Here is a 27,082-nt window from a genome sequence, read left to right as displayed (position 1 = left end):
CCTTTACATTTTTTTCCCATCTTTTCCAGGCAGCACACGTTTTGTAAGAACTTAAGTACTTAAACTCTCCCCCTCCCTCTGTCCAGGTGTATGCCCAATCACTGTGAACACGGCGGCCGGTGTAAACAGTCGTGGGACAGTTTCAGCTGTACCTGTGATGGAACAGGATACAGTGGAGCCACTTGTCACACCTGTAAGTAAAGGAGTGTGTTTTTTTCCCTACCGCATATTATTACCACTGTTCTCTGTTCCTCGTGTGTTTCTCCTTCTGTTTCGTCCTTTGTCCAACTGTAAGCAGTGAAGCTGTTTCTCCTCCCAAAGCCACAATGCTCAGCGGAGGGACAGATGACTTTTTGAAGTGTTTAGAAACCAGGATTTTGCCTTTGTGTCTTAGTTTTTGTCTTGGAAGACGCAACCCAGTCAGAAAGGGAGAAAGGCAGAATAAGTTTTTTTGAAGGCTAAAAAAAAACCTGTCCCTTCTTCCATATTCCACAAATATAGTTCTGCTTTATATTGTGTATGTTCAGCCAAAAAACAACAAATTGAATATGCCTTAAGTGTGAGACAAAGTACGAATAAGATTTTTTTCAGGATAAAGTATCGTAGAGGGACATAGCATCAAGCATAGAAAATAAAAACATGGAAATGTGATGAAAGCAATATGAGATTTCTTTGTGTGACCAGAGATATGTCTGTGTCAATATTTATGAGTTAAGGACTAATTCACTTGTAAGATGTGGCTGGGGACACAGCAGTAACCTGGAGGTGAGGGTTTGTGGGCTGGAAAGTCATATGCTGATTCTGGGGACCAGAGAGTGGATGAGCGTTGCTTTCTCCTGCCTGAACATATTCAGTAGCTGTTGACTTGCTCTTAAGTCTGAGGAAGGAATCAAAAAACTGGGGATGCCATCAAGAATATATCCACAGTCCATTAACCATTTAATGTCTCATGCTTGAAGACTAAAACTCCATGCCCGCACTCTGTAGGGCAGGTGCTTTTAAAGTTACTGGCATTCATGGGGAGAGTCACGTTTTGGAGCAAAATGCAACGTCACCAAACTTTATGGCACTGCAAGTTTGAGAGTTTGCTACCTTTCTTAGTTTATGTCATCATGCATTTGATATGTGCTGTTTATGGACTTTTGACTGGACAAAACAAATTATTTTACAGACTACAATGTGGTTTCACAATGTGGCAGGGACGACGGCTGATGCACAAACAGAGGGCATGTTAATAATCCATCCATGATAAGATTTAGGCATTAAGAATGATCTTTAGGTCATTGAAGGAGAGGAAGGGTTTGGGTTTTGCGATGTTTCTTAGCTGAAAGTATCTCCCTTTCACAACAGCGGTGATATGCTTGTCAAAAGCCTAAACATTTAATGAAAAACATTTAAATGAATCATTAATGAAAATATTTTCTGGGTTGACTCGAATTGCCAGAATTGGTACAGCTGCTGCTAACAGAAGGCAGAAGCAACCTAAATATAACTGGCTTAGTTTAGTTCCAAGTTATAGGCTGTAAGCTAATGACATGCTGCCATTTTGTAGTTACTTGATTTCAGGTTCATTACTGTTCTGACCGCACTCCTACTTACAATTGTTACCTGCTTTTATCTGGATATTTTATGGTTGAAAAGTTATTTTTGTCACCATATCTACCAATCTAGAATTTTACTCTAAAAGCTACATTGGCCGAACATGATGTACTTTTATTCTAAACTCTTGCTCTCCAGTACGTTTCCTTAAACTTTGTGTGCAGGCCTTTGAATATTTCTGTGGAGTCGCTGTAAAGCAATCCTTGAAGAAATGCTGATTTTTCAACGTCCACCGTGTTACAGCCTTCGACTGGTGGCTTTAAACACAAAGTAGTGTCTCAACACTATTGAAGAGTTCTTTACTGATCCTTGTCCTTCAGTAGAAGGTGACATACTTTCTATACTAGCAAGTTCCTCGCTGAACACCTGCATGAGCTGAGGAATATCAAAGAGGAAAAGACCAATATTCAAGTGATTAAAGAATGTAATGATGAGAGAAGTAGCACGAAAGATTTCATCAATTTTCTTTGGCTTATTCGAGGAGAGATCACGGTGGCAGCAGGCGAAGCAGTGTGATCCAGATGTTCCTCTCCCCAGTAACACTTTCACGCTCCTCCTGGGGGCTCCCAAGATATTCCCTGGCCAAATATATAATCCCCCCAGCAAGTTCTGGTTCTCTACCACAGGGTCTCCTCCCAGTTCGGAGGTATCCTAAAAAGTCGCCTGAACCAACTCAAGTGGCTACTTTCAACGTGAAGGAACAGAGGCTCTACTCTGAGCTCCCTGCAGATGTAACGAAACTCCTCACCTCTATCACTCTCCTCTATTGTATCCGGGATCCAGTTCTTTCGGTAACTACCCAGAGCTCATGACCATAGGTGAGGGTCCAAGCCAACAGAAAAATCAGGCATGTGACGGAAAACTGAAAGAGTGATAAAGAGCAATATCAAAGCAAATTGAGGGAGAGAAGAAGACAGAAAATGTTTTTGTTTTCTTTTTCCTTTTGAAAACTCCTGAACGGCCGCAATCACGAAAGTTTCACTCTAAGTCACTCTTCACATCTACCTTAGAAGTGTAAATCTTCCTTATCTGCCCTCGTTGTCTGTGTGTGTGTAGATCAACACTAACACAACATCAATATGTTGTCAGAGTGTGTGGGACAAGACACCACTTCTTGACAGGTGCTGAATAGAGACTGGCAACCTCATGAATCTGCCTTCTGGAAGGAGGAACAAGAGAAAGCATCTGCAGACACTGACGTGCTATTTTAGATCCATCCCTCAAATTCTACAATTTTCAGTCCATTATACAACAAAAAATATATATTAAACTGCATATATATGAAATACACAAAACATTTAGAGAAATTGATGCCAGCTTCCTTGTGGCAGAATATCATCTTCATTGTCATACTGACTCAGATCAGATAAATGAGAACGGCTAAAATTTCTTTCATGTTTACCAGAGGATCAACTCTTGTGATTTCACTGTAAGTAAAATCCTGGCCCAAATACTGCCACTGCCCTCAGGCCAAACTAAGCTAAAGTTGTTTCACCACTCGTGGAAAAGCAAAACTATCACTTCATTTTTCGTGCAACCAACCGTGCTTTGAAATCATTAACACAACATGTGTAAATTTTACGATGTCAGTATATATCTTAACATGTTGTGTAAAATAATTAAACTGATATGTCACTGTTATGCATACTTAGTCATTGACTAAGACAAAATAAACCTATCAACACTATGATGAGATCTTATCATCACAGTAGGATTTTTCTGAGATTTCAGTCAGCCGTATTAAACTTCTTTTTTCTTTTTCACAGGATGTGTTATTAGCATTACAGCTTCAGTAGCTTGTTTTTTTTCCCCCTCTCTTAATACCCATCCTCCTCCAACTGCTTTTAAATTTTTTCTTTCTCTCTTTATCTCATCCCCCACTCGCAGCCATCTATGAGCCATCATGTGAGGCCTATAAGCATTTGGGCAGGTCCTCTGACACCTACTGGATTGACCCTGATGGCAGCGGACCCCTTGGCCCCTTTAAAGTCAACTGCAACATGACAGGTTTGTGTGTGGGAGTGCCTGCAATCATTGTTCCTTGTGTGTATGTGCGCGCGCGGGCATTTCCCGACTCTGTCTAGCCCCAGTGACCTGTGAGGGAAGGGAACTCTCCAGCACATTCTTAACATCAGACAGTAGCACTCTTAAACTGCAATACCTGGGGTTTCCATGGCAACACTGTCACAGCTGACATTTTACTGTAAAGGAGCAGATAAACACACAAACACGTATACACACGCACACACACACACACACACACACACACACACACACACACACACACACCAGCAACACATATGCAACCAACTTGTTATTGTAACCTAAGAGTGCTCCAGTGGTCTGAGTGACACTTCAGTCCAACACACACACATACACACACACACACACTCACACAGAGTTGAATAAGTAGATAGTCTGCAACAAGAGCTCGCAGACAGAGCAAAGGCGAGACTTTTAATGAAATGTCACTGCAGTCTGCTGGCTGGCCCTTTGGTCACGGTGAGTAGCACACCTCACATTCCCTGACTGACAGTGTGAATGAACAGGGAGATGTCTGAGTGACTGGCTTATGCTATAACAGTGCACAAGTGTCTATTAAACCCTGGAGCTGCAACACACCGAAGAAACTCCACTGCCATGATGACGGCTGAACTGACCCCTTTTTTTTGAGCATGTAAGACATTACAAACTGACTGGGTGTGTAAATGTAATCAAACTATTAACTTACTATGTCTAACAGGTTTGGTTCTCACAGTCAAAGAATAATCTCTTTTGCCATGATCCAAGTATTAACATGTTAAACGTGTTTGTGCGTGTTTTGTGCCTGTAGAGGACAAAGTGTGGACGACAGTTATGAACAACCTGCCACCTAAAACTGCAGTGACCGGCTCCAGTAGAGAGAGACGCACCGTGCTACAGGTCAACTACAGTGCCTCTATGGACCAGGTAATAACATTTCATTCATGCCTGCCCACACAAACTGTTAGTGAATGTGATGTTATTCATAGATGAAGTGTGCGTGATGATGCGTGAGGATTTTTCATGTACTATTTTACTTTATGGGATTATACCGTCATTTAATTTTCATATATGATTTCATGAAATCAGATGACCTCTCAGTCAATAAAGGTCACATCTGTTCCTTTTCTGATCAAAAAAACTCCTTCTCGCTCAAGGACCCAGTCACAGACGCTGACATACAGAGAACAGCAGTTGAATTTATGCCTGAATATTTGACAACTCTGTGAATAAAACTCGTAACTATTTGCCGTAATCCTTGCTACAGTTATTATCAATGAGAGTGAAGTCGGTCATTTCTCCAAGTAAAAACACAGAATAATTGGAGGCTGTAACCATTGCTACATTCGAGCTATGAACCAATATGTCTGCTGTCACTGTTTTGACAAATCGACACCAACAGCAGCATCATAACTGCAGCCTGTGACTGCCAGGAAACGAGCATAATTGGACCACACGCTACACTCCAGTCTTTATTCTTTCAAATGCCCAATATTAATCTTGTCTATAGCCCCGGGGCCTCTGCCGGTTGCTGTGGCTCGGCCACATACAGCTCACGCTACCTGACGCTGCTCCTTCACACTCAGGAGTCAAATCTTTAATCTTTGTGGTGAGTGGTTATAGATTGCGGTTGTCACTCTCCGTCAAAAGCGAAAACTGCGTGTGAGCTTTGCAGCTTTCAGCACCACAGTGAGGAGTGACAGCGGTTTCTACCTGCAGGAGTGTACGAGACGGCTGTGTCACATGAGACGACAGGGTTTGAGTAGCGTGTCCGTCCTGTAATTATGTTCCCCCCTTATTTGTATGGATCGCGTGTTCCATTTTCAGCCTCTCTAAACATTGCGATGCACTTTTGTTTCATTTTGAAGCTCAATAATTTGTCCTTTACGTGAAATCGAACTGTCTGGTTGAATATGAAAAAATAATGGTACATGTTTTTTTGTGATTTTCAGGTGACTGCCATCACCACCAGTGCAGAATACTGTGAGCAGCAAATCGTCTACAGCTGTCAAAAGTCCAGACTGCTCAACACTCCAGGTAAAGGCTGAGGATGGCGTCTTCATTCTCCGCCGACTCAAACAGGCAGGACGTTTGTTCCCATCTGCTCTCCAGTCTGGGCATACTACAGAGGGAGGAGACAAAAATTAAAAGAAAAATCTGAATAAATGAACAGAGTAACCTTAAGAATGCAGATGAGTACGGAAATTATGGGAGTCCTGTGACATGGATATAACCAGAACTCAACTCGGCTTGTTATCACCTAACTCCATACTTTGGAGTTTTTCCTTGAATTTGTCACCCATCTGCATGTTTGTTTCTGTTCCCTTCCTCCTGCCTTAAATCAGCACTAGAATACAAATGACAGTATTCAAACAGACCATTGGAAATCAGTGGCGGCCTGGCTTGGATCTTTCTCAGTAGATTAACTTGGATTACAGTCATTTGCATCAGATATGTTTGCACTCATGTCGTTTTGGCTGTAATGTACTTGAGCAAGGCCTGGGTTTCGTGTCAGTTTGGTTTGGATCAGTTAGGCTGGCTTTGGAAACGGTTGAGTCGAGTAAGGTTTGCCCTGGATAAGCTGTGTTTGATTTGTGTTATGGCTGGTGTAGTGGAGTTTAAAGAAGGGAATAGTTGTTATGCAGCACAGAAGAGCAGAGAGGAGGGCTTGCAGCTGTGCAGCTGCCAACCCTGGTGAAGCACGAGACAAAGGCGGCGGCACTTTACTCTTGTTTTCCTCTGTCTGTGTCGATGGCGTTGGTCTAATATCTTGTGTGAGGAAGACATTTGTGTGTGTGTATGTCTGTGTCTGTCTGTCTGTGTGTGTGTGTGTGTGTGTGTGTGTGTGTGTGTGTGTGTGTGTGTGTGTGTGTGTGTCTGTGTGCGTGTGTGTTTCTGTGTGTGTGTGAGTCTGTCTGTGTGTGTGTGTGTGTGTGTGTGTACTCACTCTGCAGTTTTTTTTTCACTTTGAACAGGCCTGCTGTCATTGTCAGAACCATTTTCTGCCATTTTTCCTTTTAATAATCACACACACACACACACACACACAGGCACACAAACCTCTATGTCTAACTATATTTTTTGGAACCAGTCACTCAAATAATGCATTCCCTAAACCAATTCTAAACAACCAAGCAATCTTGTAGTGTCCGGCACACTCACACAACCCCACACACACACACACACACACACACACACACACACACACACACACACACACACACTCAGCACTTCATAATGACAAGACATGTCTGGCAATTAGACGATAGAGTGAGAGACGATGGAAAGAGGATGGAATAGAAAATTGCAGATTTTTTAAATGAGTGTGTGTGTTTGTGTGTGTGTGTGTGTGTGTTTGTGTGTGTTGTATTGTGTGTTCTTGCTCTGTGATTGACAAAGAGGAAGTAAAGGCATAGGTGGTTGGTAATAGTTGGGTATTAGTGCAGTAGACCAAAACTTTGCAATTAACCTTCACTGCTCTTGGAGGTGACATCTGCACCTACAAACACATTGTTTGCCTGCACAAACACGAAGACACACACTATTAATTTGCTATTTTTCACTCTGAAATGGTGACACACACACTTCTCAACTGCACACATATACAAACACAGTCCTTCAGTTCTTCATTTACTAGTTTACTCTTAATTCACTACCTTGTAAGTTAGGGAAATCCAATTACCAGTCTAAAATGACAGAGGATGCAGGACCAGGAAAAAAATAATTTACTCCAAAATATGCTTCATAAATTAGCTGTCAGCTTTCATCAAATTACACTGTCAACAGCATTTCCACTGTGAACCGCACGCATTCGCACGCACACACGCACACACTTGAGGGTTATGCACAGTTGCATGCTTGCTACTCTTCCACTTCCACTTCTCGACCATCCAGATCTCTACCTATTACACGAGGGCTGGCATTTTGAAAATAAACAAACTGTTAAATGGGAATTATATTCCCCCACCAGTGACACCCTTGATTTGGAGCCTGAGCAGTAATTGTCCTAATTGCCTGACCCCTTCCTCACCTCTTTCACGTATTCTGTCCTCGTATCATTTTTAACACCTCTCACTCACTCAAATGCATTCACACACACACACACACTCAGTTTGTCCCTGTCGAATATTGGCTCAGATTGAAATGATGCATACGGCACAACAAACACAAAGACACAACTTGGATAGACACACTACCCAATATACCCCCAACCGCTCCTCCATCTCTCCTTTTCCTTTCTCCTATACCCTGCATCAACTTCTGCATCCAGATGTATCAATTTTATCCATCTAATCTCTACACTTACTCTGCACTTACCTCTTCCCACTTTGTTCTCTCCCTCGTCCCATTTACCATTTCAAGTCTCCAATTTTAGCTCACATTATCTTCTTCCTTCCTCTTTTTTTTTCTCCATTCTTTCTCTTTGTTCCTGTTCAGTTTTATTCAGCAACTCTGTTGACAGCTATTTCTCTACTGTTCTCTGCACGTTCCCCAGAAATGTAAATATATTCAAATATCCCAGATACAGGCGTTACCTTCTTACACCAGTGACATTTTAAGGAGCCAGAGTCTGGGCGTTAGTGACAGGGAATTGAAGTTGCTGTGTTGAGGTCCCACTGACGCACCAGCACGACCAATCGAAAGTCAATCTCAGCTTTCAATCAGGACGTCTCACCTCTTTTTCTTAGCATGAAATAGCTACTTTAAACCAAACTTATCAGAAAAATGAACAATTGAACATTCATCAGTGAGATAACTATTTAAAAAAAAAAAAGTAATTGCTAACATGGAGGGGGTGGGGTTTACGAACCTATACTGCAGCCAGCCACCAGGGGGCAATGGAGATATTTTGCTTCATTTGTGCTGATCTGTCATGTTGTCCATCTTTGTACGAAGTCATTGATGCCAGCTTGTGAATGCTGTACGTCACCAGAGGACAATTGCCTTGAAAGGTCTACAAATGCCAATGTGAAATGAGCCAATTGTATTCCGTCTGGCAGTTTCCTCGTCCCCGTCGCTCGCTCTTTCTTTTTGAAAATGTATATCATCCTTGTTTACTCTAGTCTTCTGTGCTTGACCTTAACCCATATTTATAGAAGTTGATAGTTTAAGTGATCCATTCAAGCTCTCAACAGCACTTGTGCTTTGTATGTAATTTACAGTCTTTACAAGCCATAACTCATCATGACAAGTCAGTTAACACAAAAGATCAGCTCAGCCACACAAGAATGTTGATTCAGAAAAATCCCAGAAAAGTTCAAAAGTTTTTTGTTTACTTTCTGTTGTCAGACATATTACATTACCAGACCACTCAAAGCGCTTTACAGCACAAGTCACATTCCCACAAATTGATACACATTCATACACTGCCGGAAGAGCCTCCAGAAGGACATATCGGCCAGCGGACTGGGGGAAGCTGGGATCGAACCGCTGACCTTCTGGTTGGTGGACGACCGACTCTTACCTCCTGAGCCACAGCCACCTTCTATGGATTTAGCATTTATTTACTGAACAAGATCACTTAACTTGTGAAAACACTTTGTTTCTCTCTTTATTTGTCAGAGTTGCCTTAAGCAGTTGATAGAATAATTTATAGCACCCAGGCTAATGAAGAGAGAAATGTTTCCATCAGATAAATGAGCTCATTAATCCAGTGAACTGTGCCTCAGTCAGTGTCAAATACATGCATTGTTTAGAGGCAACACAGATGCTCACATTTCCTTCACACATGAGGAAGATTTGGTCAAATTGCTCAATCAAATGTGCCTTTTGTAAATGTTGACCCTAAAACACATTTCTGATTTTCCAAATTACAAATTGGAGACAGTAATGTGAGTCGGTTATCAACTGTGACATAAAAGGTGCAGTTGTCTACTGTTGCAGACAGTAGACAACTGCCATGGCAAGGCAAGGCAAGTTTATTTGTATAGCACATTTCAACAACAAGGCAATTCAAAGTGCTTTACATGAAACATTAAAAGCATTGGGAAGAAACACATTTAAAATCACATTAAAATACATTAATTAAAATGGGGAAAATAGAAACATGTTAAATGTTTTTTTATTTGTGTAACCTCACCAGTGACTGTGGCTGGGTATAGCATTGCTGACTTGGATTTTTTTTTGTCCGAATAAGATAATGGTGTCATCTAGATGTGTAATCAGACAGGGAAAAAAATTAAATTTTCTTCACAGAGGAACTGGTAACACTGGCAGCAAAATTCAATTATAGAAAATGTTAATGTTATGAGATGATAACCTGACCAAGCCCAAAATGAGATGGCAGAAAGTGCTACACTTCTGCGAAGAAGAGATTTCACTTGCTGTCAGCAGAGCCACATCCAATTCGTCCGGGGTGATGTCGTGAAGTCACAATTGTCAAAGTCATTTCTGTCCAGTCGTTTGCAAAAGTTATCATAAAAATGCCTTCATCATGAACTCCCCTTTTTTTCTGGACATTTGGAATTGTTATGCATATTTATTTGGTTGTTAAAATGTTACAGGTCACTGAAAAAAAACATGCAAGTAGGTGATACGCAGCTAGATGTGATAGTTAGATGAACAGAGGAAAAATAGGTTTACGGAGTGAAGAGACTGAAAGGAGAAAGATGGAGAGACAGAGAGAGAGTGGAAGAGGAACAATGGGAGCAATTTAAAATCCTGTTCTCCTGTGACTGAGAGCTGTCAGCACACTTGGGTCACAGGTCGACCAAAAGGACTTTGCTGTGGCAAATGTTGGTCACTCTGTGAAAATGAAAGAACATGGCACAGGTGATTAACTGGTTTACCACAGAGGTGAGAAGGACACTAAAAGCCCCAATCTGAGATGTTATTTGTCTTACGAATCTTTTTTCCTCAGCATCCTTTTAATGAGCATATGCCGGTCTTGTAACTTGTTCTTTATTGTCAGATAAATGAAACATAACACACCACTTGACTTGGGTGTCGAGGGTGCGTTTTCACAAAATGATCTCACTCGTGGCTCGAGAAAATCCAGGGTAGGAAATGTCTCACGGATAACAAGCGTGTGCAGAAACACAGGTTCGAAAATTGGTCTTTGATGTGGAAAAGGTTATGAGAGACAGAAAATGAGAGCGAGCGAGAGACACGGGAGGAGAGGACGGCAACCTGGGTGGCCAGAGATATGAGAGGAGAGTGGCTTAGGATAATGAGGCTGTGTGTATGCGTGGCATTGTTACAGTCCAGTCCTCGGGCTCTTCTGGTCTCAATTATTGCCTCACAAGTTGCAGCAGGCCAACCACAGTAATATTCCCCCCCCACACACACACACACACACACACATAGAGTACTCACACGCTCGCGGGTCTTGAATTACACTCTAATTAATTTATTCAGCACCTCTAGTGAACCTCTCGTTTTTTTCCCAATTTTTTTGGTTTCTGTTGTTCATTATTAAACTGTACAGATGCAGCAGCAGCAGCCAGTTGTTTTTTCCCTCTCCTGCCTGTCTTGCTTTTGCTCTTAAGCTCTTGAGTGTCTCTCTGCGAAAATAACAGGTACCAGTAATGGTGCACGGCTGTGCCATGTGAACGAGGCTAGCTGACATCCTGCAGAACTACAAAAGCCTGTCTCCAATTATGTTTTACTCTGAAAAATATAATCCTTAGCCAGTCTGCAGTGAGTTCGTGCTTACTCCTCAGCACCTGTTGTCTTGCTTTGGTTTTAAGTATTTTTAGTTGTTTTTAAACTGATGGGAATAAAATGAGAATATGCTTATCATCCCTGTTTGGGATTATGTCATTATTAGTTTTAACATCTCTTTATATTTCCTGTATTCTCTCTATTTATTGGCCTGTTTTGCTCGCACGCTACCCGGTTGTTAGACATCTTTCATTACCCGACCAATGTTCTGGTTACAGTGTCATTAATTTGTGAAAGTGCTCCAGGCAAGAAGCAAGTCAGGGGCCCGGAGAGAACAAGGGCTAATATATCGAAACACGAAAGATAGGAGAACTATCACCAGAGTCCTGAGGCATCTCTCTCACTCTCCCCATCACCCCAGCGCCTGCCTTTCTTTTTTTCTTTTTTCCACGGCTCCGTTTCGTACCCCCTGTAGACAGGATGCTAATTAACGTTAAATTGTCCTCTATCTATCTTTCCCTGCTTCAAATGCACTGATGAGAAACCGCCTCCCTTCAAGGTTGCAGGCGGCTTTTTGGCCCCCGACCCCAGGGGCAGTGGAGCTGAGGGCGTTGGCTCGGTCGATAAGTGGCGCTGGAGGCGTAAAGTTAGGCTTTATATATCGTTGGAAATGAATGGATTGGAATTAGCTCGGGACCTTTCTCCTGCCATTCAGGTTAGAACAGCAGACACTTGATGACATCCGGGGTGGTGGCAATAGAAGGTCTGGTGTGTGTGTGTGTGTGTGTGTGTGCGTGTGCGTGTGCGTGTGGCGGACAAGCGTGGGAGCCGCTTGGTGACAAAGTGGTGTTTAGTGGGAGCGACTGTAGAATAAAGTGTGATCCGTCACACAGGAGCCCAAATCATTTACATCCCATAATGTGTGCTCTCTGGTTGCTGTTGCCCTTGTGACGCGTCATTGCCTGGGATAATGCTGTCATATGTTGTGTTGACAGAGTCGTGTGTCCTATCCCGCCCTGTGTCTGTCTACCTGAGTGCCACACTTACAGCTTATGGCCACACAGGCGTAGGTGTCGAAGTAAAAGAGTATAACACTTTACAGTACATTAAGTTGGAGTAATAAGATGTTTGCCATGGCGGCATCTCTTCTTCTTTTTTTCCTCTCTTTTATTTCCTCGGTTACCCTTTTTCTTCCTCTATACTTCTTTTTCTCTCTTTCCAATTGTGTTTGTTGCTTTTTTCTGTCTCTCACACAAACTCATGAGTTTTTCTTGGTATGTATATGTGATGTCCCATTCGAATGACAGCCCGGGTGTGTCATCAGTATGATGTCAGTCTGGATGTAGATGGATGTGCGTCTGTGGTGTAACTGTTTGAAGATACAGCACTAGTGAAGCGCTTGATGTGTGTTTCTCTGTGTGTATCTGTATAGGTTCCAAAGCCTTTATGTCCCTCTCTCTCTCTCTCTCTCTCTCTCTCTCTCACTCAGTGAGTGTGTTCGCATGAGCGAGTGAGCCACCCATGACTGCTGCCCACAGGCCGTAACGTCCCCCCTGCATGTTAAATACTCTCCTCTCTGCTAACACCGAGCACAAATTCTGTTTTAACTGATTGATTAATTGAGAAAACCACTTCCCTAAAAAAAATCCCCTCACAGAGACGAAATGTGTTGAGGAGAACACGGAATTATCTGATTCCTTCCAGTGCAGACTGGAATATTACATTTTTTAACAGATTTTGAACTCAGGTTTTTAAACCTTGGATGTCCTGTGGAAGTTGTTTCAGGTGCACATTGATCGCACTCCAAATCAAACAATGATTTTAATAAAGTTTTAAGAAAAAGATTGCCAGCATATAGATTCATAGATACACAAATCAGCATGACAAGTGGAAAAAAAACCAAGTAAAATATGAGTAAACAGTGGTTGAGTCATATTTTTCAAATACTTTAAACATACATCTAGAAAATCATATGCATCTCCTCCATTAAGGTTATTAAACATTAGCACCCCATTTACTCTTGTGCTGTGTTTAAACGACAATGCTTTATGTATGGGCAAGGCAAATTTATTTATATAGCAAACTATCATACACAGAGGTAATTTAATGTGTTTCACAGAAATAAAATAAACGTACACATAAGAAGCATAAGAAATAAAATATAGTTATATATAAATAGTTTAAAAGCATAAATCATAAAAACAGGTAATGTCTAATTAAAGTGCAGTATTAAAGGCATAGACCTGTTTTTAACTTCTTTTTAAAGCAGCTTATGGTTGATTTTGAGTATTTGTGGGCTATATGACTGTGTGTGTGCTATAAATTGCTATGACTCAGAGAACATGATGAGTGGGAGTTGTGTGTGTTTGCATAGGCAATCTTTGCTCATTTTTAGTACTCTTCATGATAGTTCTTAATTAACTTTAATTTTTTAAGTCCATCATACAATAAAAGGCAAGGGACATAACTAATTTGGTATAGCCAAATTGAATTGAATTTAATTGTTTTAACCTTCAGGGATGAAATTTCATCTTTTATCTGTAGTTTTTTGTGTCATTGTTAATTGTTGGAGCCGTATAGGGGCTTCCACTCATACATTTCAAGTTAAAAATGTAAATAAAATGTTGCACATGTCTTAAATATAAATATATCTTAAATATATATATATATATATATGTTTAGATGTGGTGTACCTCACAGACCTGATCATAGGTGTTTGTTTCAGAGCAGGTTCAAACAGACTGTTGTTTCCTGCCTTTGCTCCTTTCTGGCAGAATTAGACATCAGTCAATGTAAAGAGCCTACAAGGGGAGTCCATTATCCATACTCAAAAGGCAGCAGTCAGCAGATCGTATTGCGAACAATTTGCTAATGGTTTTGTTACTGCCATTGTGTGCATTGGCGTTCAACACGAGACATTAAACTTGTTAATTGTCTTCTGGGACTGGAGTAACGGCGGTCCAGGTGAGTTATAGATGGAATGACGGTGTGTCTTTCCACTTCGCATTTTAGTTGAAGGAGTGTAAGGCACACACTCGCCGCTGAAGGGTGGGCCCAAGGCCCTACATATACAAGGGCACCGCACACACATTAATAAGGGGCTTCCAACAACAAATCTAACTAACATGTGTTCTAACTAATATGGCTTCCCGTCTTCAAAGAAGAATTACCAATCAACCAGTGTGTGTGTGTGTGTTGTTATTATCAGTGCGAGTGTATGAGTGCATCCCCTGTGGATGTCCATGCCCCCAATATTAATGGGTGGGAGTGTTGTTAGGCGGCAGCACTAAGCTGAATCTCCGGAGAGAAAAAGCTCTGCATGCTTAGCATTCAAGTGGGAGAGATTTTTGATGTAAGCATATGGGCTGATGATAAAGTGAACATGATAGCTTATTGATCTCCTTTGGGAAATTCTCATTTTCATGGCGCCGGCGGTTCAGTGAGTTCTTAAAAAGCCATCCACTGACTTTTTTGACTGAAAACGAGGTTGTTGGTTTGCTTATCTATCGTGTGATTAAAACATATAAACAAGGTCGTACGTGTCTCCTCAGAGCTGATCCACCTCCTTTGTTCTGTAGGTGACGTGTTTGTATATAGTAGCTCTGTTACACTTTGCATCTGGCTGGAAGTTCTGAAGTCAGGTTTGAATCAGGGAAAAGAAAAGCGTTAAGCATTTACAGCCTTACTTTGAGCATAGTTTCCAGTCATCCAGTACAGGTCTTCCATGTGAAAAGAGTGTGTGTTCGCACACAGCCTACATATTGACAGCCTTACTTTGAGCATAGTTTCAACCTGTGTGCAATTCCACACAAAGAAAAAGAAACCCACATAGCAGATCAATACTCATGGTGCGAGGAGAAGGACGGACAGAGAGAAAGGCGAAGGAAAATGTTGCATCCTGTTGGAGCGTATCAATGAGGATAGGGAATAAATGGAGAGGAAGGGGGCATGCAAGACAAAGATTGATGTAGAGTGACAGAGAGGGAAGAAAATAAGCAAGAGAGTGAGAAGGAAGAGGGGAAGGAGGGTAGAAGGAGAAGCAGATTAGTTTGTTTTCTGCTGCTTGCTCTGACATTGAAAGATATGTCGGTACTAATGTCCCAGAAAGCCTTGAATAACATAGCAAACCAATACATATCCCCCTTAATGGGATTTTCTGAGCTGTACTTGCTCAGGCTCACGGGCGCAGACACACACACACACACACACACACACACACACACACACACACAAACACACACACACACACACACACACAAACAAACAATGCACCATATGGCCATCGCCTGGCGGAAAGATAAAAAGCAAATGGAAAAATAGAAACAGCTCGCTTGAGGAGTAATTATAATATTTTCTTCTCATTTGTGACGAGCTGAGGGGTTGATCTCAATTATGAAGCTTTCCAGAGCAATCCTCACCTCTCCATTTGTCCTCCCCAAGGTTGCCCGGGACGACGGCTACACAGCGAGCCGCGGTGTATGACCACAAACTGATCATAAAACAGAGAGAGTTTCACTGACGGATCACACAAGCAGGAGGATCCTGCATCATTATCTTCCCATACATCCGTGCATTTGCATATATATACTAATGCCATACCTGTCCCTCCCTCACGCACACATTCATACATATTATGAGCCATGAAATATTTCCACGAGTGTCATTAGTGTTTATGCATGCAGCTGTGTGTCTGCACCAGTTTGTTAGTGTCTGTGTGTTTGTGTGTGTGTGTGTGTGTGTGTGTGTGCGTGTGTGCGCGCGGTGCTCACTGGAGGCTGTCTTAAAGCAGCTCTCGGATTACAGCGGGATATTGGGGCACAGAGAGATTAGACCAACTGGAAAAACAACAGGAGAAAAGCAGTGGAAATATCACTCAGTGGTGCTAATGAAGCAACCCAGAGAGGAGAGTTGATTATCCGCCTTGACCTTGAGGGTATTTTGAACCAACCCAGGGAAAGTTAGGGGGAAGTTTGGGGGAAGACGCCGAGGTTTACTGCTGCCCTATATAAGAATGAGAGGGCACGTGCATCTGTGTGAAAGGAATCTGCACAGTGTCCATCAGTGTGTACCTGTCTGCTAAAATGTGTGTGTGTGTGTGTGTGTGTGTGTGTGTGTGTATGTGTGTGTGTGTGTGTGTGTGTGTGTGTGTGTGTGTGTGTGTGTGTGTGTGTGTGTGTGTGTGTGTGTGTGGGGGTGGGGGTGGGTGGGTGGGTGGGTGTTCCCTTTTCTGTTCTCTCATGAACTTAATGTCAGTGTAGCAGTGTGTTGATATCGGTGTGTTTATATTGACGCCGATGAATGTCAGTGCGTTTGTGCCTGCGTTACAGTGCGTCGCTGTGTGCCGGTGACACATCTGCAGTGACACATCTCCGCGGTTTTCCCTCTCATCTCTTGCACGGGAAGAATGAACCGGCTGATGAATATTCATGACGTTTGTCTTATCGAATGTCGATGTGCCACGCGACATTCTCTTGTAATTACTCAGCTCCGATTGTTGGTGTGTGTTTATTCCTCGCGCGTTTTCTACACACAGCCTTTGGTTCGTGAGTGCTCGTGCATGAAACATCCTCCTGGGTATCAACAAATGACAGTCCGTGTCTAACTTGACATGGTCCTGATATCAGAGTCGTAGATGTCCGCTCCTTAATCAGTCTCGAGAGAGAAACAGAGAGAGAGATTTTGATTTGATGAGAGAGAGAGAGAGAGAGCTAAAATGATCTATTTTGTTGTCCGTAACTGGATACTGTGCTTGTAAGAAGACTTCTGAGCAGATGATAAGATTTTTATTCAATAGCCCCAATAACTGTGTAGGGAGAAATCTATTTTAAAAAATCTAAGAGAGTGTAAAAATTACAGAAAAACGTAAACAGAAATAGTCACATTTGTCGCCCGAAGAAAGTTGATTTCTTGGCCATTGCAGTTGCGGTTTTCCTCCAAGTGATTTTCTAGGTGTAGGACTTTTACAAACTCTCCTTTTCACTCGCACCATTATACTTGAAGTGGGTCCAAAAGGCCAACTGTCCTTTTCCTCTCTGCTCACTGTATGTTCTCCCTGCAAACAATTAGACAAATGTTCTTTGTATTGTGAACGTGAGTTTACAGATTTCTTTCTTTCTTTATGGGAAGTCAGAAGATATGTCTACTGGTATACTGTTGATTTATGTGCCAGTCTAATCTGAAGCTATGCAAGGTCAATAGTACAGTTTTTTTTTACGTACTGGGTGTGAGTTCAGCTCAGAGGCATTTGGTTGTTCTACTTGTCATACTTATGGAGCCAAGTCAAAATGTTGAATAAAGTTTCTTCTTTTTTTACTAAAATAAGCATGAATATTGCATTTGCTTGCACACTATGAATGATCTTTGCCTCTGCCAAATATGTGTTCAGACATTTGAGTACGTTGGAGAACTTATATTTAATGTTTCTCATTCTACCCTAAAAAAAATCATTCACAGTTCGCTCAATTTCGAATGATTTTAAAGCTTGTGTTAGCAAAATTATTTTATTTTTATTTTTTTATTTTTTTGCTGCTCTTTAAATTAGCAAGACCTTGCAAGTAATTTTGTCAAAAGGCCCCAGGGGAAAAAAACCTAGCAAACAAATTATCTTGACCCTGTTTAGTGTTTGTCTGCGGTTCCAGAGGGCAATTGATTTGGATTAGGATCAAAGACCAGCAGTAATATTGCGCAACAATAACAGAACCTGGGCATTAAACTTTGTAGTTTATATACCTTCATAGAAACAAACCACAGTTGGTGCTTGGCAACGAAAATGGAGCCGCAGTTTGAATATTTAGTCTCTGTTTTTTTTGTGCCGTTTGCTGGTCGCGTGGTTGTGTGCCAGCAGGCTAATGTGCGAGAGAGAGAGGGAGGGAGGGAGAGACAAAGAGAGGAGGGGAGGGTGAGTTGGATGGATGCTGTGATACTCATTAACCCATTAGATGGAGTAACAGCTGGACACCCACAACCATCTGCATCATGTTTCCTCTCTAAACAAGGCTGTTTAACCTGATCTTTTCTCCCTCTCTCTCCCTCTCTCCTACACACACACACGCACACACACACACACACAAACACACACACACAAACTGAAGAGACTCTTAATGCTCTCACACAGATACACCGATCTGCCTGTACCTCTTTCTTTCCCACACACAAGCTGATCTATGTGTACCTCTCTCACTTTGTCACACACGCACACACACACACACACACACACACACATGCAGACACTCTGAACTCTCTCGCCCCAACAAGTCCTTAATTTTCCAGCTGTGTAGGCAAGCAGCGGTGGGCAGTTTGTCCCCCTGACAAGGGTCACTGACCCGGGGGAGAGAGCTCTCTGTCTCCCCCCCTAACTGCCTGGAGGACTGGAACGCGGGCAGCGAGATAAACACTCCAAGAAGGAGAGGGGAGGGAGGGAATTCTGGAGAGCGAGAGGGAGGAGGAAATGGAGCGTAGATGGGTGGGTTCGAAGGAGGGTGGCACAGAGACTTAGGAAATGAGAGTGCGCGATGAGGAGAGGAGCGTGAGCAGGGGCAGGAAGGAAAGATGGAGCCAGGTCAGACATGCAGCTTGAAGGGTGGAGGTGAGGACAAGAGCGGCGTATTGCGGTGTTGGTGGGGGGTGGTCTAGTGAACCACGGCGTGATGGAGCACAATGTTAAAGGATAAGACGGGTGTTGAGAGGGGGCAGGCTTGGCTTGTCGAGAGCAGCTTTTGTCAGAATGCAACATAGGGAGACACATGCACACACATACAACACCAAGGGAAGAGGGGGAACAGCAGAGCTGGAGGGCTGATGGATTTGTTTAGAAATATCTGAGAAAAAGGTGAGAGGGAGCGAGAGAGGCCGTGCCAGCATGGTCCTCTCTGATTTATTTAGCACCATAAAAGGCAATTTATATGTCTAACACACTGCAAGTACTCCAAGATTTCAACCCGCCTCTCATGCAGATGCACTCCATTGCTCAAGAAAGTGCTCTGCATGCGGTTTCACTCCGTTCACTGTCTTTCGCTTTAAAGTCCATGCACAGTGGTGATAAATACATGTGTTCTGAGTTTGTCATACCACAGAAAAATTTCAGCCAAAGTGAATGATGAAAAAAAAAAAGTATACAAAATTAGGTTTGCAATCGTGTGACAATAAGCAGCTTCTGGGAAAAGTCTGCACCAGGGTTTTCACAGTTAGTACTAACTGTGAAAACTGTCCCAACTTCATTGAAGCCAAACCATGCAGGTTGGGTGTGAAATCACAATCACAACATTGGATTATCACAAATAATAACAACTGCTATATATAACGGTATATAGGTATATATATATATATATATATGGCATATCAACAGATGTGTGCTGCATGCGTGTAGGTGTGTGAATGGGTGTTTGTGAGTAGAGAGGGAACAATGTAGGACAATAGCGGTCACATGGGCGACAACGTCTTAACACAATTCCCCGATGGTGGGTTCAACCTAAAGGAAGGTGAGAGACAAAAGGTGACGTAGTGGTAGGACACGTGTTTCTGTGAAGAAGACGACGTCGGGTCAAACAGGGTTATGCCTTGTACACTTTCTTGTGAGAAGTGCGCAAAGGGTTGGAAGAAGAAGATGCTAACCGCTGTAGAGAGCGATGCTCAGGCCTGGTGCTGGTGTTTTAAGCAGTGAAACTGCAGTTCTTTGGCTTTACTGACTAACACAAGTGGCCCAAAATGTTTGAGAGCACTATTAAATGAGCAGCAGACATTGTTAAATACTCCCCAGTATTTCACAGCAGTCACGGGACACTGCAGTCCGTTTCCTCACAACAATGTCAATACAGTTTACAAGCAATAACACTCACAATACATACTATTAATGACTAAAGTCTCTGCCCAGACACAAGCCTCTTACTTTTAGTTGGTTCAGAAATCAGTTGGAGTGTGTGTGTGTGTGTGTGTGTGTGTGTGTGTGTGTGTGTGTGTGTGTGTGTGTGTGTGTGTGTGTGTGTGTGTGTGTGTGTGTGTGTGTGTGTGTGTGTGTGTGTGTGTGTGTGTGTGTGTGTGTGTGTGTGTGTGTGTGTGTGTGTCTTGCACCTCAGGCGGTCACGGTGAGCTGGTTTCCTTAGTGGCAGCAGGAAAAACAGCAGAGTCAACTCGGTTGGAGGAATCCATTATCTCCTTGTCGACAGCTTTTCGTCCTTCTGCAGGCAGTACAAGAATCTGATGCTGCACAGCCGCACAGCTGTCTCCCTCTGATCCAGCAATGTATTCGGTGCATACAAACACTCTGATTACTCAACCCGTGTGTTAAAGACTCGTGGCCCAGGTCTGATGTTGAGTTCGCAGGGTTTGAGCAGGATGCTCCCTTTCGGCGACCAAAGTCACCGGAGGGGGGAAAAACATGGAGAGAGTCCCGTAGCAAAGACGTTGCACTGGGAGATGCCGAGGAGCGGGTCCATTTATCACCCGGGAGATGTCGCAGCTGCAACATAGAGAACTCCTGGGGATTCCAGTGGGTCTCGCCAGAGTTAGAGTTCAAGTCGTACAACAACACATTAGGGAGACTGGCGGCATTTGTTGCTGTTCCAATAATGGCCACGGAGCCTTTAGGCACCCTGAGTCAGGCCTCTGGATTTCTGCAGGCCCCCTATTGTTCTGAGCACATGGCATGAGATCCCAACAGCAGTAAGAGAAAAATAAAGAAATACATGCTAAGGGGTGAACTAGCTGATTATCTCTCTCGGCCTGGCAAACTAATATTTTATACATGCCGAAACTCCGACTATGTCAACTTCGTTGATTACCTGGACCCAGTCTAACTAAAAACCCCACTTCCGTTATTATTTTTTTCAAACCTGCTTGTTACAAAACCCCCGTTGCTTTGAATTATGCATATTCTGTCTCTGGCTCGGTCACATTAAGGCCTGCTTCTCTCAGCCCAGACTAATCCCATCCAATTACAGGCGCAGAGAGTTTGCTGTCATTTGCGAGCGCTCCTACACTCCCATAGGTCTGTGTCAACCCGAGCCGGCAGTTCCGTTCATACGCTGCGAGTCCAATCAGAGTGCTTAGTGCCTAATGTCCAAATTACTTCCTCAGAGGATTAACCTAAGTCGCGCCACAGAGGTGCTGAATTCATAACCGTGAATGTGTTCAACAAGCAAACTGAAGAAAACGCAAAATGAGCAATTCAGGGGGCTTAATTGAGCCAAATTTGTCTGTGCTCACAAATTAAAAGGTCTCCAGCAGTGACCTCATTTATTCATGTAGAACACATCTAGATGCTGTTTCGGTCCCACGGTCCCCGGCCTCAGTCAGTCCCACAGCAGCAGCCGACGACGCTGTTGTTGAAATTGCTGCAGCCGCTGAATAATCAGGAAAACCACAGAAGGTCACCATCGTACTGCCGAGAGCAAACCCAATGACTTCAAAGAAATAGTTGAACCTGAGAAGCGCACATAGTCAATTTGTTTTGGAGCATTACATGAGACAATTGTCACCGTTCTCATCTCTCTTATATTAAAGGTGAAGCTGCAACCAGTCAGTTAGCTTATCTTAGCACATATTGTAGGAAGTTTGCTTCTGTCCGTTTTTTGTGGCACTTTACTGAAATTAAATATTCTAAAAGTATTGAAGTGTTAGAGTCTAACTTGAGGTAATGCTGCTCTTGTAACCTTGATCATGTGCATTTGGTCACCTGGTACTCATAAACAGACTTTTCCAGTATTGTGTTCCTGTACTTTTCCTGTTTATGTTTCCCTATAGACAGTAAAATCCTTGATCCTCCATTTATGTGCCATTGCCTCGTCACGTCTTCTCCTCACCATTGGCCATCTTCCTTTGCACAAACGCATATTTTCAAAACTGCAGAGGAAAAGGACGCAGGGGTTATTTTCTTTATATGCTTTCACTTTCAGTTTTATTGTAATTGAAGTCGGGACCTTCAACGTCTCACTAAGAGAGTGTATTGTTTGGCACACAGTGGGTTTTGTGCCTTGTGGAGTGGAAAATAGCACACCATCACAACACTGAGAAACATTAGACTCTGAGATGCCATGTTGCTCTCCCTCGATTTTTATTATCCTCGTTGCCAGTAGCACTGCACACTTACAGTACAATAGGCAACAGGGATAGATGTTATCACAAAGTTTTCAACCTTTTCAAAAGGTGCCGTGAATGTGCGTGCGTGAGTATTTGTGTTTATAAAGGCGCAGTAGGAATTTTTTTTTAAAGGTACATGGTGAAAATGGAGAGAAGGAAGAAAGAAAATACAATAAATTAAATGCAGAACAGAGAAACAAGGAGAGAAGAGGAACATAAAAGGTTGTGTTATTAGATCTCCCCAATGATGTGTTTTGCTGTGCACCTCCGCGGGAGGTTACAGGGAGGCTACTGATGTTTCCGCGCGACTCCTCCCGTCTGCTCCTTTTAGGACAGTTATGGAATTATCATAATCTGTTTTCAGGGTGCACTGGAAGAAACGTGCCACGTGGTGGGCTGTAAACTGAGATTAGATTCACAACATGATATCGAGGCACCTCTGTGCATGCAAATGTGTATGTGATGTTCGCAAAGTCCCATTCTCCCGTACCTTCAAAAGGACACAACATATACGATGGTGTGGCTACCGGATGGTGTGGCCACCCTTGCCTCATTGTGAGTTTGAGCATTTCTTGTCAACTTGTAGAAACCAAGTGATGAACCAAGGCATGGAAAGGTTACACCGGCACAACCTTTTCTGCACAATATTACGCATTTGCTCTTGAAATGCAGATTTCAAAGGAGGCGAAATGTGTTCCTGAGTGTGTCCTCGTGTGTGTGTGTAAGATTGGGGGAGGGGTCTTGTACAGTAGCATGTGTGCAGGCCTTGCGCACGTGTCCCTCAGAGTTAATCTGTTTCCGTTTGCACTCAGAGTGTCTGTTGTACCATGTAAGGGTACTACTCTGTAGCTCCTAGCTTGCCTTGGGCCATCCTGTGGCGTTTAAATCTGTGTATAATCTGTCATTTAGCCTTCTATCCCCGTGGCACTGAGAAGTCTTCCGCCTCCTCGTGCCTTTTCGCCACACAATGCTTACAGCACAATAACTCGGGAATGCTAACAGGATCACATAACGTAGCATGACTATTCGAACGCCGGCAGTTGAATTCACACTGTTGCGCAGCCTCCTTGTGTCTGTGCTTCAAAGTGTTTTCCACCTGCACGTCTCTCTCTCTCTCTCTTCCTCGTGTCTATGGCTGTTCCTCCCTTTCTACGCCATTGTCAAGTTGTTTGCTTTGTATAATGTTTTATTCACACTTGACAGACGTGCGCTTATGTAGAAGAATTCACACACTAACCCCACAAATGCATGTGTTTGATATAAGTGTAATTTATAGTTTATAGTAATAGCTCAAAGTGCCAAATGCGTTTACATTTTCAGAGGTGGTTATTCAGGAAATCTAATTCTATGATGTTTAAATCTACTGGAGAAACATTTACTGCCGTCAAAAGAAGCTTTCAGCTTTTCCTCACAGGTAACTGTTTGAATGGCTTTCAACAGTTTAATATTCATAACCTTTGAACGTGATTTTGAAAACGCAGAATTTGAGTGGTTTCACCGATGTTAGTCATTATTAATTTTAAGGCAGCCTAAATTTATCCTGAGCACAAAAGCATAACATTTTTTAGACAGCTTGATTGAAGAATCCCTCTTTTTTCTACCAGGGAACAATAGCTTAACTGCACAGGTACACCATTAGAGGATGGTGACAAATTACAAAAGGTAGAGAATTGAAATACTACTCTCTCCTTCTCTTTCCCTTGGTGGTTAGGTGGAGTCGCTACTGGGGTTTTGTCTCTGTAGTCTCAGGGAGGATGAGGCGGGAAGACCAGACAATCATGCCTGCATTGTCACCCCCAAGGTCCCATGCTTCATCTCAATAAGCCCGTGTCTTCCTCCAGCAACGGAGCAGTTGAAAATAGCATTTGGGATTTTGCAGGCGTTTGTGTGTCCGCTTCTGTGGCCGTGTGTTTGTGTGTATGTATGCGTTCACTCACAGAAAAGATTTCAGGGATTTCAGACGAAGGGAGAGGTTGTGTTTCATACTCTCAGATGGACTGCAGAGGAAAAGAGAAAAGTAGTGGAGGTATAGGAGAGGGAAAGCAGGAAAAGATAAAATGCAGTGTTGTAAAGAAAAGGGGCCAATGAAGAGCAAGACAGGGATATAATCAAATAGGGAAGCAGACATAAGAGGAGGACATAGCTGAATGGAGCCAATCTATGAGAAAAAGAGAGGTCAAAAGGGAGAAGGAGAGGAACACAGACAGGCTGTGGGTACTCTCCTTCTTTTTCCTGGATTCTTTCTCATATACTCTCAGTTCAATACAAATTCACAAGGCCTTATTCTTATGGTGGTTTTATAAGAAATGTTGCCATAGAGTGAAAATACAATGAGAACTCAATTGAAGGTGCATATGTTGTGTGCTGACGTGCCTTGTTAGTAAGGAATCGGCTCCTTAACCAATCCACTGTGATTTGAAATCACTATTTCCCTTTTCTTATATCATCCCTCTGTACTATTACTGAATTATCTCTCAAACCCCCTTGTTTCTCTCCCTCTCTCTCTCTCTCACACACACACACACACACTCCCTGATATGATTTCTGTTTACTTTTTTCCTGCCAACAGTCTGAAGGTCAGGACAGTCCATCACCATGTGAAGGCTACAGTTCTGTCTCTCACAACCTCTATCTGGTGTGTATGTAAATTGGTATTTCCATTATTCCATACACACAGTGTGTGTGTGTGTGTGTGTGTGTGTGTGTGTGTGTGTGTGTGTGTGTGTGTGTGTGTGTGTGTGTGTGTGTGTGTGTGTGTGTGTGTGTGTGTGTGTGTGTGTGTGTGTGTGTGTTTTAGCAGGCGTCTTTACGTATACTGCATACACAACATGGCATCTGTCATGGCGATAAACTGGCGGTAAAATCCGCAGTGATCTGTTTTCTCTCTCAGGTGGTGAGTTCCCATTAGTACTCCTGTTTTTGTCCATCTAGTCTGAGTTGGCAGAGTCTGATGTGCGTGTGTGTGTGTGTGTGTGTGTGTGTGTGTGTTGACATACCTTGCCTATTGCATTGCAACCTGTGACAGCTAATTAGTCCCATATTTGGAGTTCTCCAGAGAGGATTGATTTGGCACAAAAAAGAGAAAACCTGCAATGAAAGCAGAGAGACATGCTGCTATACAAATCAAAAAGAAGAAAAAGAAAAAGCATCCATACGATGTTTCCCTCCACACCTTATTAGTTTGGTATATGTGACCTGTTTTGTGACCTTACGAACCTCACAAACATGTTCTCTTTACCTCTGACGAAGGTATGTGATATGTTCCTCACTGTATATAATGATTTCTCAATTACCCCACCTACGTTCTCCACTGTCACCAACTTTTACTGACTCTGAGTCTGTCAGCTATATACCCTGGTGTCCACCTCCTGACCGTGTTAATTTGGATACGTGTGCATGCGTTCATGCATGTATGCCTTGATAAAAAGATGTCAAAGGAAGATAATGCATTGACAAGGTTGCTCCTGTCCTCTGAGGAACTCTCTTTCACTCTGCCCGTCACTCATCAGCCATAAACTTATACTGGGACTGATATCCTCCGACATGGACCCCCATCCCCCCTCGGGAAATTATGACAGCAGCTCTGCCTTTTGGGAATGTTTGCACCTGCGGGACAACATTTCCTTTAGTGATCACGTTCCAGCAAGCGATCGTTCCTGACCCTTCGCCCTGTATTTCCCCCAAGCACTCTGAGAATTACATTTTCATTTTTGCTCTGAGCACCTCACTCTGATGAATTGCTGTAATCCACGAGGGGCTGAAAGTACATCCCAGGCCAGTTTAGAGCTGAGGCTGTATCTTAACTGCTAATATCATAAAAAAGTGACTGGAGAGTGACTGAGATCTGTCATTAGGCCGAGGTTCAGCATATCGGCACAAAACTTTATGTCATGCATGACTTTCCACTGCGGAATGGACTGTGCAATTATGTCGATATAATGGTACCTTAAGAGGGGACATATCTTAGTAGCAAACTGCACTTGGTACATTTTTAAACGTGCTTGGTGCTGAAGCAAGCAGCAGAGCACATTGCATCATTTTTACTAAAGAATATTTTACAGCGTTACATCATGTGAACATACAAGGCCAGTAATTCAACTTAAAATGGCGGATTTTGTTTTACTCAAATGAAGCAACACTCCAGACCTGGACATCTGTGGTGAGTTGGATCCGGGGATGGGGGAAGACTCTGGATAGATCTGGTAAGCCCAAACGTGTAGTGCGGGTGAACTGGGAACGTCTGGAGGAGGCCCCATCCAGGAGATCTTCAACTCACACCTCTGGCGGAGCTTTTTTGGCATCGCTGTTGAGGTTAGGGACACTGAACCCAAGTGGGAAATGTTCAAAGCTTAATTGCTGAAGCTGCGGCGGTGAGCTGTGGTCTCAAGGTCTTAGGTGCCTCAAGGGGCGGTAACCCTAAAACACCGTGGTGGACACCGGAGGTCAGGGAAGCTGTCCGACTGAAAAAGGAATCCTTTAGGGATATGTTGTCCCAGAGGACTACGAAAACAGTTGCAAGGCACCGACGGGCCCGAAGGGCCGCAGCCTCTGCCGTGTCAGAGGCAAAACAGCAGGTGTGGGAGAAGTTCGGAGAAGTCATGGAGAAGGACTTTAGGTCGGCACCAAGGTGCTTCTGGAAAACCATTCGACATCTCAGGAGGGGGAAACAGGGAACCATCCAAGCTGTACACAGTAAGGATGGGACACTGTTGACCTCAACTGAGGAGGTAATCGGGCAGTGGAAGGAGAATTTTAAGGGAACTTTTGAATCCGACTAACACACCCT

The 27,082-nt window shown here is 43.1% G+C and overlaps 1 protein-coding gene across 2 annotated transcripts in view; it reads left to right on the top strand.

The window, feature by feature from the left end:
- cntnap2a (contactin associated protein 2a) overlaps positions 1 to 27,082 on the top strand; it is a 280,648-nt gene that overhangs the window by 184,579 nt on the left and 68,987 nt on the right. For both annotated transcript variants that reach the window (XM_035619745.2, XM_047329941.1), the window contains exons 12-15: positions 87 to 193; positions 3,487 to 3,606; positions 4,433 to 4,548; positions 5,574 to 5,658. In XM_035619745.2, coding sequence (XP_035475638.2) covers positions 87 to 193; positions 3,487 to 3,606; positions 4,433 to 4,548; positions 5,574 to 5,658 — 428 coding nt within the window. The remainder of the gene's footprint in view (positions 1 to 86; positions 194 to 3,486; positions 3,607 to 4,432; positions 4,549 to 5,573; positions 5,659 to 27,082) is intronic.

This window comes from Scophthalmus maximus, chromosome 21 (assembly GCF_022379125.1).
Source record: "Scophthalmus maximus strain ysfricsl-2021 chromosome 21, ASM2237912v1, whole genome shotgun sequence".
Classification (NCBI taxonomy): domain Eukaryota; kingdom Metazoa; phylum Chordata; class Actinopteri; order Pleuronectiformes; family Scophthalmidae; genus Scophthalmus; species Scophthalmus maximus.
The sequence above is the reverse complement of the archived record's forward strand: the minus strand, read 5'-3'. Positions and strand labels throughout refer to the sequence as shown.